This window comes from Camellia sinensis, chromosome 4 (genome assembly GCF_055761805.1).
Source record: "Camellia sinensis isolate YWXY chromosome 4, ASM5576180v1, whole genome shotgun sequence".
Lineage (NCBI taxonomy): Eukaryota > Viridiplantae > Streptophyta > Magnoliopsida > Ericales > Theaceae > Camellia > Camellia sinensis.
The window spans coordinates 156,544,445-156,563,051 of record NC_138964.1 but is presented as its reverse complement, the minus strand read 5'-3'; the positions used below and the strand labels follow the sequence as shown (position 1 = coordinate 156,563,051).

The 18,607-nt window shown below is 39.9% G+C and overlaps 1 protein-coding gene across 1 annotated transcript; it reads left to right on the top strand.

Annotated features, from left to right (window-relative positions):
- The first annotated feature begins 392 nt into the window (after positions 1 to 392).
- LOC114282401 (UDP-glycosyltransferase 83A1) lies at positions 393 to 2,903 on the top strand. Its single transcript, XM_082866645.1, has 3 exons — positions 393 to 1,032; positions 1,535 to 1,945; positions 2,304 to 2,903. The coding sequence occupies exons 1-3, from the start codon at positions 540 to 542 to the stop codon at positions 2,774 to 2,776; spliced, it is 1,377 nt and encodes a 458-aa protein (XP_082722771.1). The 5' UTR covers positions 393 to 539; the 3' UTR covers positions 2,777 to 2,903.
- Positions 2,904 to 18,607: the final 15,704 nt, after the last annotated feature.

The window sequence follows — 18,607 nt, the reverse complement described above, 5'->3', positions numbered from 1 at the left end:
TGTTGTGTGGATTAGCATGACTCATATCCTAATTTTTTTCATTAAATTGAAAAGATTAACAGTTTTTTTTTTTAGTTTTAAAATTAAAAAATATTATTATTTTTTTTTCAATTTTGAATTAATATTTCATCATTATATTTTTTTGTACATACAAAATTTTTAATTTTACACAAAAAAAAAAAATTTTCAAAAAAAAAAAATTTTTTTTTGACATAATTTTTTAAAACTTTTTCAATTTGCAAATTAATATTTTAAAATTTTAAAAATTAAAATATATGTCAAATCATTATGTTCTTTTATAGATAATCATAAATGATAAATAATTATTATTTTAAAGACAATTTTAACTATTAAAATTTTAATAAAATTTGAAAGTCTAACCAATTTTAAGTAAGAGTTAATGAAATGTATGTTAATAAATTAAGATTTGGGTGTAAACGTCCCTATAGATGGAGAGGCTGTTTATAAGACTCAATCCATCCACACCATTATTACTGAACAGGTTGTTTTGGTGAGTCTCATGAAACAAAGAATCTGTGATGATGACCAAGCAAGCGCATGTAGTGGTTGTGCCATACCCGGCACAAGGGCATGTCGTACCTCTCTTGAAGTTATCACACAAAATTGCTGATTATGGGATCAAAGTTACAGTTGTTAACACGGAGTTCATACATGCCAAGATCATGAGTGCTATGCCAGATCACAAGGATGAAGAATTGAAAAACCGGGTAAGACTAGTTTCGATTCCTGACGGATTGGGACCCGGTGATGATCAGAGGGACGGTGTCAAAGTAATAGAGAGTATCCGGCGAGTCATGCCGGGTCATCTTAAGGATTTGATTGAAAAGATTGGCCAATCGGAGGAGAAGATGATTAGGTGTGTCATAGCAGATGCAACCCTAGGGTGGATACTAGAGGTTGCAGAAGAGATGGGAATTGAGCAAGCTGTAGTGTGGCCTGCTGGACCAGGGGGTTTACTCATACTTCCTCACCTTCCAAAGCTTGTTGAATTAGGGGTTTTTGATATGAATGGTAAGAAGAAGAAGATATCTATTCAATTTCTTATTCTGTCTAATTTATTCAATGCTCTGTTTGTTTTGATCGGAAAATATTTTTCAAATTATTGTGGGATTTTATTTATTTATTTTACTTTTTAAAAGTGAAGAATAATTTCATCCAATTAAGTTTGTTTTTGTTGAACACAAAAGAGGGCGAAAAAATCCGTTGACTTTCATTAATTTATATGAAAAATAAATTTTTAAAAACAATAAGCCAAACATTGTTTTCTAAAAAATGAAAATACAGCCAACCATGACAACAACAATTTGTTTTCTGTTTTTATTTTCTGAAAACAATCCACTTTAAGTTTTTTGAATTTTCGAAAACTATTTTTGCACATAAATAAAAATGACATTGAAACAATGGGTGCATGTATTCAAACTGTACATTATTTCTATCCCAGAAAACATGAAGAACAAAAACAAAAACAAAAACAACAATCAAACATCAACCTGTTGATTTCTGTTCCCTGCAGGAACTGTTTTGAGAAATGAGCTCATCATCTTGTCAAAGGACGTTCCTGCTTGGAGCACCACCGAGTTTAGTTGGTACAACACAAGTGATCCCAAATTACAGAAGATTTTCTTTGAAAATGTTCTGTCCATCAACCAAAGTATTGAACTCTCTACCTGGCTTCTCTGCAACACATTCTACGAACTCAACCCGCCAATTTGCCAGTTGGTTCCCAAAATGCTGCCTGTCGGACCACTGCTCACGAGCGATGAGCAGAGGCATTCTAGCGGAAGCTTGAGGCTCCAGGATTCAACTTGTTGGAACTGGCTCAATGAACAGCCTATAGGTTCAGTTGTTTATGTTGCTTTTGGCAGCACAACAGTCTTCAGCCAAAACCAGTTCCTTGAATTGGCCCTTGGTCTTGAACTTGCAGGTAAAGCTGTAAAGGAGTCAAGTCTAGCTGAGTAGAGTAGTGGATTATTCAAGTTTGTTTTGAAAACTTAACGAATTTCAAAATATGTTTAAGCTTGACTTGTTTATCATTCTAACTGATCTTAAAGGAGTTTTAATCAAGCTAATCTAGGGTAAAGTACACTTTTTAGCAGTATAATTTAATTCAAATTTCATTTTGGTCCCTATTGTTTCAATTTGATCTTTACGCTATAAGTCTAGTTTTAATTTTGGTCCTTGTGTCCAAATTTCCATTACGTGTACACTTTAGAAGACTAACTAGTGTCCCAAAATCGTTAAATTTAATAGTAGATTGATTCATTGTCCCGTCCTACTTGCAGGCCAACCATTCTTGTGGATTGTTCGATCAGACCTCACAAATCGTTCATTTGCCGAATACCCAGATGGGTTCGCAGAGAAAGTGGCTGGTTGGGGGAAGATTGTCGAATGGGCACCTCAAGAGAAGGTGTTAGGTCACCCAGCAATTGCTTGTTTCTTTACACATTGTGGTTGGAACTCAACAATGGAGGGTGTGAGCAGTGGGGTACCATTTCTTTGTTGGCCTTACTTTGCGGACCAATTTCATAACAGAAGTTATATTTGTGATGTCTGGAAAGTTGGTTTAAGGTTGGAATACGATGAAAATAAGATTGTATCGAGGCACGAAATTAAGAACAAGATTGAGAATTTGCTTTCTGATGATGATATGAAAGTGAATAGTTTGAAGTTGAAGGAAATTGCTAGAAAGAGCATTGAGAAAGGTGGATCTTCTTGTAAGAATTTAGAAAGATTTGTCCAACATCTGAGACAGTGATGAAGATGATGATTGATGCAACTAGTTTTTACTGTTTGTTAGACTCTGGCAATTCAATGCATTGTTGTGAAATCATGAATTCAAATGTTAATCGTTTTGGTGAAATAAGAAATGATGTTTTCTGAAATGCAGAATGAAAATAAAATAAAATGCTTCATAATCCAAGTATTCATCCTCAACAGCTTAATCTACAAATAAATGATTTATTCCCAAATTTTCAAGTTAGAATGATAAGTAGAAACTAAAAAAAGATGAAATTTATCTAATTACCATTTTGGTGATGTATGTGAAATATATCAAATCCTACTTCATTAACGAAAGACAAATCACAGTATAATAGAAGCGTAATCTCAATGTCAATCTCGCGGTTTGATTCCTAAATTCTAAATTCAATTTTTAAGAAATTTTAGAATTTTTGTTTGGTTATCCAAAAAATCAAGGGAAAAAAAAATTCAAAATCTAATTTTCTAGAAGCATTTGGGAAATAGAGAAATATTTTGGTAGTGTTTGGTAACGTTTACGTTTTTTTTGTTTATGTTTACAAAAATTCTATAAATTGGTTTTTGTTTATTTTTTGAAAAACATAAATTACAAACGCGTTTGGTTTGAACAAAATGTTTAAAAAAATTTAAAAACATAAACTAAAAAATATGTTTGTTCAGGGCTAAAATATTTATATTTATTTTTATTATTTATGACAATGGGATTACACACATTATAATTGAAAAAAATTAATTAAAAAATTAATTGAAAAAAATTAATTAAAAAAATATTTGAAAAAAAATTATTTGAAAAAAAAATTAATTAAAAAAATTAATTGAAAAAAAATAATTTGAAAAAAAAACTAATTGAAAAAAAAATTAATAAAAAAAAATATTTGAAAAAAATTAATTAAAAAAATAATTGAAAAAAAAATTAATTGGGAAAAAAATATTTGAAAAAAAAAATTAATTGAAAAGAAAATTATTTGAAAAAAAACATTTGAAAAAAAAAATTAAAAACTAAAAAAGTAAACTCATTTTTTAAGTTTACATTTTTTCCTCAAATTTATAAACTGAGACAATTATTTATAAACTAAAAAAATTGCCGAAGAAGTTTTTATGATAATTTTTAAATTTTTTATAAATATAAACTAAAAACTGAAAATAAAATGATTATCAAACTTGCCTTTTTGTATTTTGCATAAAGTGATTAGATGGATAGAGCATGCACTAAGAACATCTCCAACGGTAATAGGCATTTTACCTATCTAAATATTACTATAAAGTATATATTTTATTTTGCCTATCAACTATTTCATGTTTCTACTCTAACCATGCTCTTTATTTTAGCTATTCATCTAAATACTATTAATTTTATAAAATGCCACATCAGCAACAAAGATGGAGGGAAATGATCCTAATGATTAAATATATTTTGCCTAGTCTTGAAGGCTAGCTACATGTAGCTAGTGAATGTGAGTTGAGCTAAAATGCATAATCATATGCCTAGTGCATTGGAGTTGAAAAAAATGAGTTATACTAGACATTTTAACTAACAAACATGATATGCCTAGTGAGTTGGAGATGCTCTAAGCATCTCCAACGGTAATAGGCATTTTACCTATCTAAACATTACTATAAAGTATACATTTTATTTTGCCTATCAACTGTTTCATATTTTTGCTCCAACCATGCTCTTTATTTTAACTATTCATCCAAATACTATTAATTTTATAAAATGTCACATCAGCAACAAAGATGGAGGGAAACAATCCTAATGATTAAACACATTTTGCCTAGCCTTGAAGGCTAGCTACATGTAGCTAGTGAATGTGAGTTGAGCTAAAATGCCTAATTACATGCCTAGTGCATTAGAGTTGAAAAAAGTGAGTCATACTAGGCATTTTACTTAACAAGCATTATATACCTAGTGCATTGGAGATGCTCTAACTCTACTTGCCTCAATAGACTACCTATTGCTTTGTTTATTACATCTTCACCAAACCGAACTTCTTCTTGTTCGGTTGTCATGCCAAGATTCTGTATTGCTTTTGATGTGATATGTTCTTATTTTTTTATTTGTTATTTTATTGTTGAACTTCATCATTTACGTTGCTCAAAATCTAATGCGGAGGGAGTTCCATTTGCAAAATTAAAAAGTGAAACCAAGCAATAGTCACTTTTCAAAAAACAGTTTTTAAATCAAAATTATAAAAATAACTCAAAAAAGTGAAACCAAACATAGTAAAAATGCCTTTCTTTCTTACCTTTAGATTATTTGTGTAATGAATTTTTCTTTGTTGTGGGACCTTTGTATTCACCACCTCCTTCCTTAGATCCTCAAATGGCCACTTTCACCTTCTTCAGAGTCTCATACTTAGCCGTAATGAAATGCATATGGAAATAAGAGTGAATTTATGTGAATTCTAGTCATTTCTTCTTCTTTTATATCAATACATATCAATGAGCACAAATCATTTCAATCAGTTAGGGTTATTTAATTACTTTAAATAATTAAGAGTATTTTAGACATTTCATATTATGATTGTTGGTATTTTTTCATAATAATACAAGAAAAATATATAAAATAAATTAAATATAAATGACAAAATAATTTTTTTATTAAAGGATGAAATACAGAATAAACGACAACTAAATACAGAAATAAATTATATTACATTACTAAAAGAACAAATTATTAACATGGACAACTAAATATTAGAACTCACTGAGGTAAACTAAATTCTGAAAAATTAAAAAACAAATAATAAGAAAAGAAACAAACTGAAACCTGTATGATACCACAGTTTCATTAAAACAGATTCACCACCTCTTGATGGGTGCTGGAGGTATGCCGGCGTCTACCTTCCAAGATACGACGGTCGAAACCAGTTAATACAAAAACACCTTCTGAATAGTTTTGGCGAACTTGACAATGGATGCACTCTCTCTAACAAGAACCAAAGAAGAGGCTAACAAAAAAAGATAAGAATAATTTTTTTTTTGTATAAAAAACCATTTTCAACTTTTTTTCTCAAAACACCATCTCATTTTCCATCACAAAACCTCTCTAAAATAACCTACTAAGTTGGAGGAGAAATGTCTCTATTTATACTAGTAAGGGAGAGTCTTAGCCATGAAGGCTAACATGGGTCATCAAATGCCATCAACTCTAGCCATTAGGATCAGAGTTACAAAGGTTCAAAACTCCAAAATCATTATATAAATCATAATGTGTATATAATGTACAAGTTTTGAGAATTAAATTAGATAGGTTGTAAAATGAATACGAGTGTTAAATCACAACCTGATCCAAACCCAATCTTAAACACATGTACAAACTAAGCCCAGCACAACTCAACCCAAAGCTCAAGACTAGGTCTAAGTTTAAGACTAAACCCAGCACATGCACAAGTACAAGTCTAGGCCTAGTCCAAACCATGATTAAATCCAAATCTAAACCTAACTTTATTGATGCACACTTTATGAGACAATTCTCATTCACAACTCAATGGTTTCAGCTCATTATTTTTGTATTGCAATATTCTCACTTAAGAAAATACAAAACCACTAAGATCTACCTCAATCGACAGTTGGGTCCCACTTTAATTTCGAATTAAAGTTGCCAAAAAATTATTATTTTCCAACAATGATATGTTGATATCATGGTCAAAACATCTATAAGGCTAACAAAATGTATCATAATGGGTATACACAACAGTTCAAGTGAGAGGAGACTTGTGTAATTATCCCATATTAATGGGGCAAGATGTAATTATACTAATTGTCAAGGGTGGTGAACGTAAATATCCTAATATACATAATGAAGGTATTTGTGTATAAGAGAAGCAAAAAGAGTCACAGTGAAACAATTGACAGCTTCAACAAATGTGATTGTAGACACAAAACTTAAATAAACAGTGGAAAGCATGAATAATTCTAAATATATAGAATGAATTTTGTTATTTCCTAGTAGAAATATTTTTCCCGAGCTAGCCCAAAAATATATACATGATGAGATAGCAAATACTTCTTTAAAAAATGTAGACAGAAAATTATGAATTAGAAGATTTAGAAGAGTTTGATTCTAAAGAAAAATGAGACTATTGAAACTTAGAAGATTTTCAACAAACAGTTAACCAAGAATTATTTTTTACAAAGATAGAGAAATTAAAGAAAAAACCAGTATACAGACGAACAGAAAATGATTTAGATGAAATAATAAGATTAGCTGAAACAACAGAGATTTTAGGAGAACAACCCATAAAATATTGGGAAAGAAATAAAGTTTTAGCCAGTTTAGATATAAAAAACAAAGATTATAGGATTACCTCAGCACAAATAGATCATACGCTAGCAGATATAGAAGAATTTAGAACACAGATTAAGGAGTTACTAGATTTAGGAGTAATTAGACCAAGTAATAGTCCACATAGGAGCACTGCATTCATGGTTATAAATCATGCAGAGATAAAAAAAGGAAAAACTAGAATGGTTATAAATTATAAAAGATTAAATGATAACACAAAAGATGATAAATATAATATACCAGATAAAGATCAGCTCATAAACAGAATATACACAGCAAAAATATTTAGTAAATTTGATTGCAAGTCGAGATTTTGGCAGATAAAAATGAAAAAAGAAAGCATACATTGGAGAGCCTTTTGTTGCCCACAAGGACATTACGAATGGCTAGTTATGCCTTTTAGACTAAAAAATCCACATTCCATATTTCAGCGTAAGACGGATAGTATATTTAATAAATATAGTTTTATACTGGTATGCATAAATGACATATTAGTATTCAGTCTAGATAAAAATAGCTACATAGATCATTTATATATAGCATTAGAAGAATTCATAAATAACAGAATAATCATTAGCAAGAGAAAGATGGTATTAAATAGGCCTGTAGACACCCCATTTTTGACCGACCTTGAGACTCAGACGTCACCAGTTGAGCACTTGGTGATATTGCATAATGTGCTCGTTCAGAAGTTTCAGAGTCTTGGCTGCGAGCCCCGCCTCCGGATTTCCGAACCCTCTTCTGTGCCTTGTCTCGGTTTACGAACCAGACTCGGTTTTCTCTGTTTCTTTTCCTGAGGGAAGGGAGAGGTCCCGTAGACTATCTCTCAGTGCCCGTGGGCTACATTTGGTGGCCGTAGGCCATTTTTTTTTCCCAATTTGGAGCCCGGTTTCCGGTTTTCGGAGCCGTCAGGCCGTGTGCCTCGGTTCGGGACCGCCTAACCATCTCCGTTTGCTCTGATTTTTGGCATACATCTTATTTTCTCCCTTTTGAGGGACACTGGGGTCTGAGAAACCCACTTCGTGGCCGAACGCCACTTTCGGTGTTTAACGGGCAGTTTCCGGGGCCCCTAACTGCGTGTTTTGGCCCCCGAACATTCGTTTTGCATCGGTTTTCGTTCATTTTTAGCAGGTACCTCTGTTTTATCACCAGGAAGGTCACTGAAGGGTGGGAGGCTAGTAATTGTTGCAGCAACCAGTTATCTCTCCTCCGGAGCCTCCCAGCGCCCGTTTTTCGCACTTCCGGGCTAATGTTGAATACCTTGGAGCTAGTGTTGCCAACTTTCAACCACATATCTGTGATCTACACATCTGAGAGACCCCTAAAAGTTCATGGCCGGCCATTAAGGTCACCTGACCCTTTTGACCCCTTCCTTCCGGGCTAATGTTGAACCCCTTGGATCTTTTTTCTTGAACTTTGAACCACATATCTGTGATGTACACACCTGAGAGGCCCCTAAAAGTTCATGGCCGGCCAGTAAGTCAACTTGACCCTTTTGACCCCCTCTTTCCGAGCCATTGTTGAACCCCTTGGGCCCACTTTCTTGGAATTTCAATTACATGGTTGTGTTGTACACACATAGGGCTACCTCCCCAATATCTGGCCGGCCAGAAAAGCTCCTTGACCCTTTTGACCCCTAGCCGGCCGGCTAGGGGGTGTGGCCGGCCGGCCACCTCCTGTAAAAGTGATAGGCCGGCCGTGTTCCTTGCACTGTGCACTTTACAGCTGTGGGGCAATATCCCCCAGATATTTTCTGTGTCCGGGGGATATTTTGTGGGGGAGTTTTACCCTCCTTTTTGCCCCACCTTTACACCCTCTTTTTGTCCATATAACCAGCTGATGGCCTCCTCTACAAGGGTTAGAAAATTTACTCTTCAAGCTTCCATAGCCAACTCCATCTTCTTCATCCTCAATTCTTCAAAAAACCCTAACTCCCTAACCATCATTCCTTCTACACCACCAAGCTCTACCACCACCATCTCATTTCCAGCAGCAAGGAGGGATTCTTGAAGGCTAAAGAAGCTGCAAATCCATCCAAGAAGCAACAAAAGCTTGAATCTTCAAGGGTAAGTTACACTTTGATCCTTTTGACCATTTTCCTTGATCTATTTCTAAGCCTCATTTCTTTTTGGTTTCAAGCTTCGGCCCTAACTGAAAATGGCCATATTTTGAGCTCATCTTCACTTCTCATTAAGGGCTCAACCCTGTTTGAGCCCTCCATAATACACTTGCTTCATTGATCATCTTGTATGTCATAGTTTTGCATGCTATTTTTGACCCATGAGAAATTTATTTTCGAGCATGTTGTAAACTGATATGAGGCTTATTTTGAGCCCCTCTTCAACATTGGAGAAGGGCTCAACATTGTTTGGTGTCTCCATGTGGCACTTGTAGTTCAATCCCTTATTTGGTCCCATTTTTGTATAAATTGATAGCCCTCTTTGCTTCTGTTTTTGGACCTTGGTCCGAACTGAAAGTGGCCTTATTTTGGCCTATACTTCATGTTTCATTCACACTTTTTTTCTGTTTGGTGATTATTTTGTATACTTCATGTTTTAGCACCTTTCAAGCCTCATTTTGCATCATATTTTTAGCATGTTTGTATACTGATTTTGAGGCTTCCATATACTGTAAATGTTCATATTTTTAGTCCATCTTCAGTGTTGTAGAAGGAATTTTTTCAGTTTGAGTTTTTCTTATACCACTTGCTTCATTACCCCTCTTTTGGCCCCTATTCTTGCATGCTATTTTTCCTTTACCTATGCTTGCTGTTTGGCCATGTTTATAACTGTGAAAGTGCATCTCTTGGGACTGTCTAGCTTCTGTCTTTGCATTTCATGTCCATATTGTGCATGTTTGATATAGCTATAGGCCATTTCGGGTGCCTAATGTTGCATTTCGGGGCACTTCCTTGCATTTCACGTCATTTCGCTTCATCCCGGGGCTGTTTTCCCCTTGTTTTGTTGCTGGAATTCCATTAGCATGCTTGCATATCATTTTTGCCATGTTGCATCACATTTTATCATTGCCTCGGTTTGCGTGCCCGTGTGCACGCATTTCGAGGCACCTCATTTTCTGCCATCGGCATCTTATGTGAGTGTGGCTGAGGCTCTCTCATGTTAGTATAAGTCCATTTTGCATTTTCCATGTCATTTGCATTGCGTATGCACCACCTCGGTTTGCGTGCCCGTGTGCACGCATTTCGAGGCACTTCATTTTCTGCCATCGGCATCTTATGTGAGTGTGGCTGAGGCTCTCTCATGTTAGTATAAGTCCATTTTGCATTTTCCATGTCATTTGCATTGCGTATGCACCGCCTCGGTTTGCGTGCCCGTGTGCACGCATTTCGAGGCACTTCATTTTCTGCCATCGGCATCTTATGTGAGTGTGGCTGAGGCTCTCTCATGTTAGTATAAGTCCATTTTGCATTTTCCATGTCATTTGCATTGCGTATGCACCGCCTCGGTTTGCGTGCCCGTGTGCACGCATTTCGAGGCACTTCATTTTCTGCCATCGGCATCTTATGTGAGTGTGGCTGAGGCTCTCTCATGTTAGTATAAGTCCATTTTGCATTTTCCATGTCATTTGCATTGCGTATGCATTGCCTCGGTTTGCGTGCCCGTGTGCACGCATTTCGAGGCACTTCATTTTCACCCGTCGGCATCCTATGTGAGTGTGGCTGAGGCTCACTCATGTTGGTATAAGCCCATTTGTCATTTCCATGTCATTTCATCATATTTTACCATTGCCTCGGTTTGCGTGCCCGTGTGCACGCATTTCGAGGCACCTCATTTTCATAGCATTTACCATTGCCTCGGTTTGCGTGCCCGTGTGCACGCACTTCGAGGCATCTCATTTTCATTACATTTACCATTGCCTCGGTTTGCGTGCCCGTGTGCACGCATTTCGAGGCATCTTGTACTTCATAGCACATATCATTGCCTCGGTTTGCGTGCCCGCGTGCACGTACTTCAAGACACATATCATTGCCTCGGTTTGCGTGCCCGCGTGCACGTACTTCGAGACACATATCATAGCCTCGGTTTGCGTGCCCGCGTGCACGTACTTCGAGACACATATCATTGCCTCAGTTTGCGTGCCCGCGTGCACGTACTTCGAGACACATATCATCGCCTCGGTTTGCGTGCCCGCGTGCACGTACTTCGAGACACATATCATCGCCTCGGTTTGCGTGCCCGCGTGCACGTACATCGAGACACATATCATCGTCTCGGTTTGCGTGCCCGCGTGCACGTGCTTCGAGACACATATCATCGCCTCGGTTTGCGTGCCCGAGTGCACGCATTTCGGGGCACCTCATTTTCATCGTATTCTGTCATTTTCTCGGTTTGCGTGCCTGCGTGCACGCATTTCGAGGCATTTCATTTCCATAACATTGAGTATGTTAGGATTATATCTTAGTTGCATTTCACGCATATCATGCACATTGCACCATGTCCGGAATAGGAGTTAGCCCGGGCACGGGAAACGAGGTACATTTCGTACTCTGAGTGACGAAATGTGTTTCAATTCCCCAGTCACCGACACTCCGGATTATCCATGATGGAGTTAGGTTTTAGCTGTAGTTTCATGTGCATTCATCCTATATTGAGTTGTGCATTTCGATTCCTCGGCCATCATGCCTGGGTTTGTGCGATTGGTGGCACGAGGATCGAGACATGCATATATCTGTGCAAATACATTGCTATGCCCCTTTCCTGCTCTCTGTTGCAGCAAAATCAGGAATCAACAACTTTTCGGGACTTGGCGCGCATTTCAAGGATAGGTGTAAACAGAGGCTAATTGGGGCATTCCGGTGGATTTCCGCGCAAGACAATCCGGATATGCATCATCCATCAGAAGCAAGGCAGTCCCTGGCTTGCACGCCAGTTTATTTGCTTTCTAGTTAATTCATTAGTTAGAATTCTGTAATATTCTTTTATTCGGGACTGTAATATTCGGACTGTATTATTTATTTGGACCCTCTGCGCGAGGGCATAACTGTAATAAGTGTGCGTGAGTGTGATGTATGTCTTCCAACCCCACGTCTTTCTTCCCTTTTATTTATCCGCTTATGATGGTTAGATTAGGGCATATTTAAATTAGCATACAGTATGACAGCATGCTTGCATCATTCATCTGTATTACATGCACCGGGCTCGGCACACCATACTAACTGCATTGTACTTTCAATTCTAAATTGAATACATGATAGTTGTAGCATTTCATATACCATCTTAGAATAGCCGAGCCTGCTATAGTTGCATTTTGCATGTGTTGCATTAGGCATTTCTGTATACTTAGGATTCATGCATGATTTCTAATGAGGTTTCTATTTTGGCTTGGAGTACTCGGTAAGTTCTATGCTTTAGCATCCTTGCATGCGTGTGAGTGAATGCCATGAATAGCATGCTTACCATGAGGCTATGTGCTTATGTGATATAACTGCCTGAGTGCCTGTGGGTGAATGTTAGGTTATCTGAATTGGAATAGATCATCAAATGTTTCAAGCCTACCTGCGGGTAGCAAAACCTCTTTCAAAAAACAAGCATGAAATGTTTTGTTCCAATTCGGACGACCCAGTCTATATTTATATGCTGTGTGCATCACATAGTAACCTAGGCTAATAACCGGAATAAGAACACACAAAGTTTTCAAAAATAGATATCACGGTTAGTAGAGGCCGATCTTTGATCGGGCGAGCGGGGGTGCTCACGAAGTGACCTTCCCCAATCGTACCCAAGTTCCCGAGCCGAGGCAACTTTGGTGATGACGGACACGTGGCCTTTTGGCACCGAGTCAGGGTTTCCTAAATTTCCCAAAATAAAATATTTAGGTGGCGACTCTGTATCTGGCAAAGCAGTCCATGTTTGGCACTTCTTTCAAAAATCTGTTTTCTCAAAACGATTTGCCGGATTTGGACTCTTTGGTTCAGATTTAGAACCGTGACTACGAAAGTCGAGTCCGAGCTGTAGCGAGGTCCCCCGCGGGCTTGTTACAGTTTCTGGCGACTCTGCTGGGGATTTAGAGAGCTTGACTTGAACTCATGATATCTGTTTTTGACTACATTTGTGTGTTTCTTTGCATTGCATTTGCATTGGTGCGCCTAGGACACCGTGTTTGCCATCTGCTATTCCTGAACGGTTTGCCGGAGGCTTGTCTTGTCAAGGCATGACCATAAGGCTGACCGGTTGTGGGCTCTGCCAGTATGGGAACACAAACCCCGGTTTTACCGGGGCACCCTCTTTGACCATTCGACCTAGTGCATATTCGGATCCATAGTGACCATTCCAAACTAGGACAGGTTGCTTACCCGTTTATAGGTTGTTTGAAGCCGCTGTGTGCGTAATGAAACCCTAGCTCCTGACAAAATAGGACAGGGAAACCCTACCCCAACATAGGGGTGTTTTGGCTCTCACTTATCTGTTATGTGCTTTAGAGTGCGTCTCTACAGGAATGCATGTATCAGTGTATGAGTTTGGGCACCAGGCCTGCGGGCACCAGTTTGCGAATTTTGGCATCAGGCCTGCGGGCATTACTATCAGTATTTGGGAGTCAGCTTTACCTGTGGGTATCAGACTCAGATTTTGAGGCCGAAATTTGGGGCAGAATTCAGTAGAGAGCATACTCATTCAAATAGGCTCATATCTATTCAGGTGGAATCAGGCTGAGATGCTGTCTGTTTTCTCTTTTGCAAGGTAGTCTGGGAACCATAGTTTCAGAAGGCTCCGATATCCCCCGAGGTTCATCGAACTTGTGCTGATAGACTTTGTTAGGTCAGAAATTTAATTCAAGGGCAACCAGTGTTCTTTCGCTGAGGCAAGGTAAAGAAAAGCCGGTCAGGGCTCATATGTTCATCTAATCCGTCAGTCGCCAGTCACATCACCTTTGTTCGGACTCAGCAGACCGTGATGGCACAAGGTTCGGAAGAATTCGCAGCCGTGACAGCAGCGCTAAATCAGGGAACTGCCATGCAAGCTGAGACCAGTATTGAAACGCAGCGCCCATCTGGGGCATCTGCCTCACATCCAGCTTTGGGACCCCAGCCGAACTTTGATCCAATTCCGCCAGTTGAAGACTTGCAGTGTCTGAATCCTCGAGAAGGCTTGGCTCAAGCTCAGGTGCTCAGACCCCTGGTGCAGCCTAATGAGAAAACTCAACCCTTTCATGTTGATGAGTTCAATCCGACTGCAGTGAAAATTGCAAACCTTGAGAAGCAATTCAAAAGGGCACAGGGCCTTAACTCCATTCCTGGCATTGAGGATGGGCACACCGAGGATGCCATCCGGCTCCCAGACAGATTCAAAATGCCATACATCGACCGTTTCGACGGGTCTGGAGATCCAATGGTACATATCCGACTTTTTTTGGATGTCCTGAAGCCGATGGGTCTGACTAAGCCACAGAAACTCTCTCTGTATGGAAGAACCCTGTCGGGTGTAGCAGCTACTTGGTATACCAAACTGGAGGATACAGTGAAGCAAAACTGGGAAGAACTGGCTGAGGCCTTTGTCGATCAGTATTCCTACAATACCCAAGTTGAAATGACCATCCAAGAGCTTGAAGCAACCCGCCAGAACCCAACAGAGCCTTTTGTGGAATTCATTGCAAGGTGGAGAGCCAAGGCAGCACAAATGACAGATCGTCGCCCTTCTGAGAAGGATCAAGTGCAGATGATGGTCCGAAACCTCGAGCATGATATGTTGCAAAAGTTGATAGTCGTTCCACTATTCACTTTCAAAAATTTGCATGAACTGGGGGTTCAAGTCGAGAATGCGTTCAACAGCGGGATCATTCCCAGGACAAGGGAACTGACAAGGAAGGTAATTTCAAGGAGTACCAACGCTGGTAGTAGCATTCCCAAACCCACCGAAATCAATACGGTCACCACAGCCGACCCTTTTGCCAAACCGAGCCTACAAACAGCTGGCCCAGTCCGAACTCAGGGTAGAACTTTCACCCCCCTCTATATGAGCCTGACTAGCACACTAAAAGCCTTGATGGAAAAAGGGCATCTCAAACCCCTCGATCCTCAACCTCTTCCCAACCCACTCCCAGCCAGACATAACCCCGCCAAGTACTGTGTGTACCATCAGCAGCGCGGTCATGGCACCGACCGTTGCTACCGCCTTCGTCATGAGATCCAAAATCTCATCGACAACCGGACGATAGCTCCACCTTCGGACCCCAATGACCAAACATCTCCTGCCTACCTCAATCACATCCACATACTGCCATCCACCTTTGACCCCAGCATATACATCACCCCGGCCCATCTACCCAAGCCTGAGGTGTTTATCCCAGAAAGCATGGACTTATGCATGATGGGTACACCCGAACCTCAACCATTTCAAACCCGTGAACCCACTACTTCTGAGTTGATGGGAATGATTAAAGATCTTCAAAAAACCGTGACGGATCTGGCCTCCGAGACATTGGCTCCATCATCGACCACACCACATACCGGGAACCTCATGTCGAAAGACTCCCCGATGTTGGGACGGGCTGCGTTTGAGGAAAGCCAATCCCTCGGCAAAGTGGAGGCGAGTGGAAGGAACGAGGTAGGGGTGGACATGGATCCTCATAAACATCTTCTGTTGGCTGTTGAGGCTTTGAAAGCCGAGGGACTGAACAAAGAGCAAGTGTTCGCAGTCTTTGCAAAAACTGTGGACGACATTTTCGCCACTCAAGTTGGGGGCAGTTTGAATCAAGGGGCAAGCCGGGAGAAGGGTCGTTGTATCAGAAATGTTCCTTTCGACTATAATCCTGCACTTGGAAAAGATCAGCAAACTAGGCCAGCACCTGCTAATCCCCCTGCTGGCGCGTCCAGCAAAAATCCACAAACCTCAAAATACCCACCTCGAGGCCAGAGGGTGTTCGCACCATTATATATGTCTCTATCAGCGGCCTTTAGGATCTTGATTAGAGAGGGGGATTTGAAGCCCCTGAAGCCGCAACCATTACCAAAGGACCTCCCTCTCTCGCACAACCCAGCCGACTACTGTGCCTTCCATCAGCGAGCTGGCCATGACACTGACACGTGCTTTCGTCTCCGCCACGAAATACAAGATCTGATCGACAATGGGGTCATCCCCGCACCAGGTCCTGCAAAGTCTATCGGCACTTGATCAGTGAATTTGTAGGGGATAATGTGATGTGATTGGAGGGATGAACCACCTGCGGGCAGCGCTCAGTTTACTCCAGATATGGTGGATGGCATGCACTGTTTTGAGCATTGGCGAATGCCGGTTTCCGACTCGGGTATTGGGTCAGTCTTGTTGTTTTGTTTTGAGTCTGTCTTTTTGTTTTGAGTCAGTCTCTTTTTATTTTGGATCTGTCTTGTTGTATCGAGTCAGTCCTGTTGTACAGGAGTCGGGTGATTCCGGGGGGTGTTACCTCAGGCGTCACCATTTTGTTTTGTGTTTGTCTTTTCGTTTTGTTTTGAGTCCGTTTCTGCCAGGGAGCCAGTTGTACCAACAGATTTGAATGAATTAGCAGTAATTTTTGCACTTCTATGTTCGCTTCTGCCGTGTGCTAGTTGTGACGGAATCTGAATGAAATGGCAGTACATTCCACCTGCTCTCTTCTGCACCCCAAAATCATTGCATTTAACCTAAGTTTTTCAAAACTTTTTGAACACTGCGGTGAAAACAAAGAGGAAGTAATTCCTCGGGATTTGCAAAACTTTGATCACTTGAGAGAAAGAGAGGCGTGCCAAGCCCTTAATGAATGAAATCATGCTTGTTAGCGTGAGTACTGAGAAGGACCCTGGCTTGATCCAGATTGGTTCTACACTATCTTCAGCGCGAGCGATTTGTCGCTTTCTTAAAAATTTTCAAAAACAAAATGTTTTGCGCGGTCTTGCGAAGACCTGTGTGGAATCGCTCTTGAGATTGTGCAGCCTAGGATCGCTCTCTGCCTCAAGACTCAACCCCTTCTCTTCCAAACCTTGAACTTGAAATCAGAAGGTTCGACGGTCAACTACGATGTGAGGCCTGTGTGGCTAGATTTGAAGCAGCCCTCGAACAAGAGGCACCAAAGTCAGGTCAAGAAGATCAGACCTCATCAGAAGAAGCTTACAAAGCAAAGCAGCAGCCATTCTCCTGGATTCAAATGACTCTAGGATCTCAAAACCATTTGGCATGGACTTGTTATACTTTTACCCTTAAGAGGCTCGCTGGGCCGAAAACCCGGAAGGGCGACCCAGGCAAAAGTTAGAGCAAGAGAAAAATACAAAAAAAGAAGAAGCAAAAAATGCAAAAAGAAAAAATAGAACAAAAAAAGAAAGATGCAAAGAAAAGAACGAAAAAAATCAAAAAAAGGAAAAAGAAATGAAAAGAATTGAAAAGAAAAGAAAAACAAAGCTCGCAAGGTCGAAAACCTACAACAGGCGCCTTGGCAAAAGTTAGAGCCTAAAAATGAGAGGTTAATACCCGAGTGTACCTTAACCCCGAACTACGTGAGGCTTGATTCCCATCTTTGGGATACGTAGGCAACTTCATTCTGAAGTCCAGCCGTAAAATACTTCAAATTGACTGTGCCCATGTAATGGTTTTGATCATCTTCGATTTCTCTGTATCTGAGAATTTGGTTGTATTCGTCGCTCTAAGGACTGCCTACAATGCGCTGCGGTGCCATCCACACAAGGGGCAACTTTCCGTTGCCATTCAATGCGCTGCAGTGCCATCCAAACAAGGGGCAACTTTCCGTTGCCATTCAATGCACCGCGGTGTCATTCAAACAAGGGGCAACTTTCCGTTGCCATTCAATGCGCTGCGATGCTATCCAAACAAGGGGCAACTTTCCGTTGCCATTCAGAACGCCGCAGTGTCATTTCAAACAAGGGGCAACATTCCGTTGCCATGCAGTGTCCTTCAGACAAGGGGCAATTTCCCATTGCCATGGATCCGAGGTTGCGCATCTCAAGAGTAGGTCCAATGCTCGTTCAGCAGTGGTCGTTTGCGAAATAGTTTTTGAGAATTTTTTACTGAGGTTGACTAATCTTCTCGAAAAGTATTCCATTTTCAAAACTGGACCTTTTCTTGGACCCAAAAGAGGAAAATTTTCAGTGCTTATAGCCTAACTTGCATGATTTTAAATCAGAAAACTGAACAAGCATGTTAATCTAACTCTCATTTTGGTCAATTTTTTTTAGGAGAAAACTAAAACTAAAAAATGGTCAAAATGATGAACTACGGGCACAGTTGAGTCAGGCTTCCTGTCTTTCCCATTGTCAACATACTTGCCAAGAAGGGCACTCTATCTGCCAGAAAAGGGCACAACAAAGGGCAGAAAGCTCTCACATCCTCCAAGCAACGAGGTATCGAGCAAAGTGCGAAGCACGAACTAGAATGGGGCAAGATATTCCACTCCATCATCCGGACAGATCTTACCACGTCCAAACTCCCCAACAAAGCATCATCAACCGATGTTAGCTGAAGATTTGCTACACACCCAGTTGTAGCACAACCTTTCCGTAGGAGGAACTCACTGTTGTGAGCAGAAGAAAGAGAATCTAGCAGAATGCTAGGGACGCGAGCC

Coding starts and splice junctions, on each gene's coding strand:
- LOC114282401 (XM_082866645.1), top strand. CDS start 540: ATGATGACCAAGCAAGCGCATGTAGTGGTTGTGCCATACCCGGCACAA. Junction 1,033..1,534: donor AGGGGTTTTTGATATGAATG/GTAAGAAGAAGA, acceptor TGTTCCCTGCAG/GAACTGTTTTGAGAAATGAG. Junction 1,946..2,303: donor CCTTGGTCTTGAACTTGCAG/GTAAAGCTGTAA, acceptor TCCTACTTGCAG/GCCAACCATTCTTGTGGATT.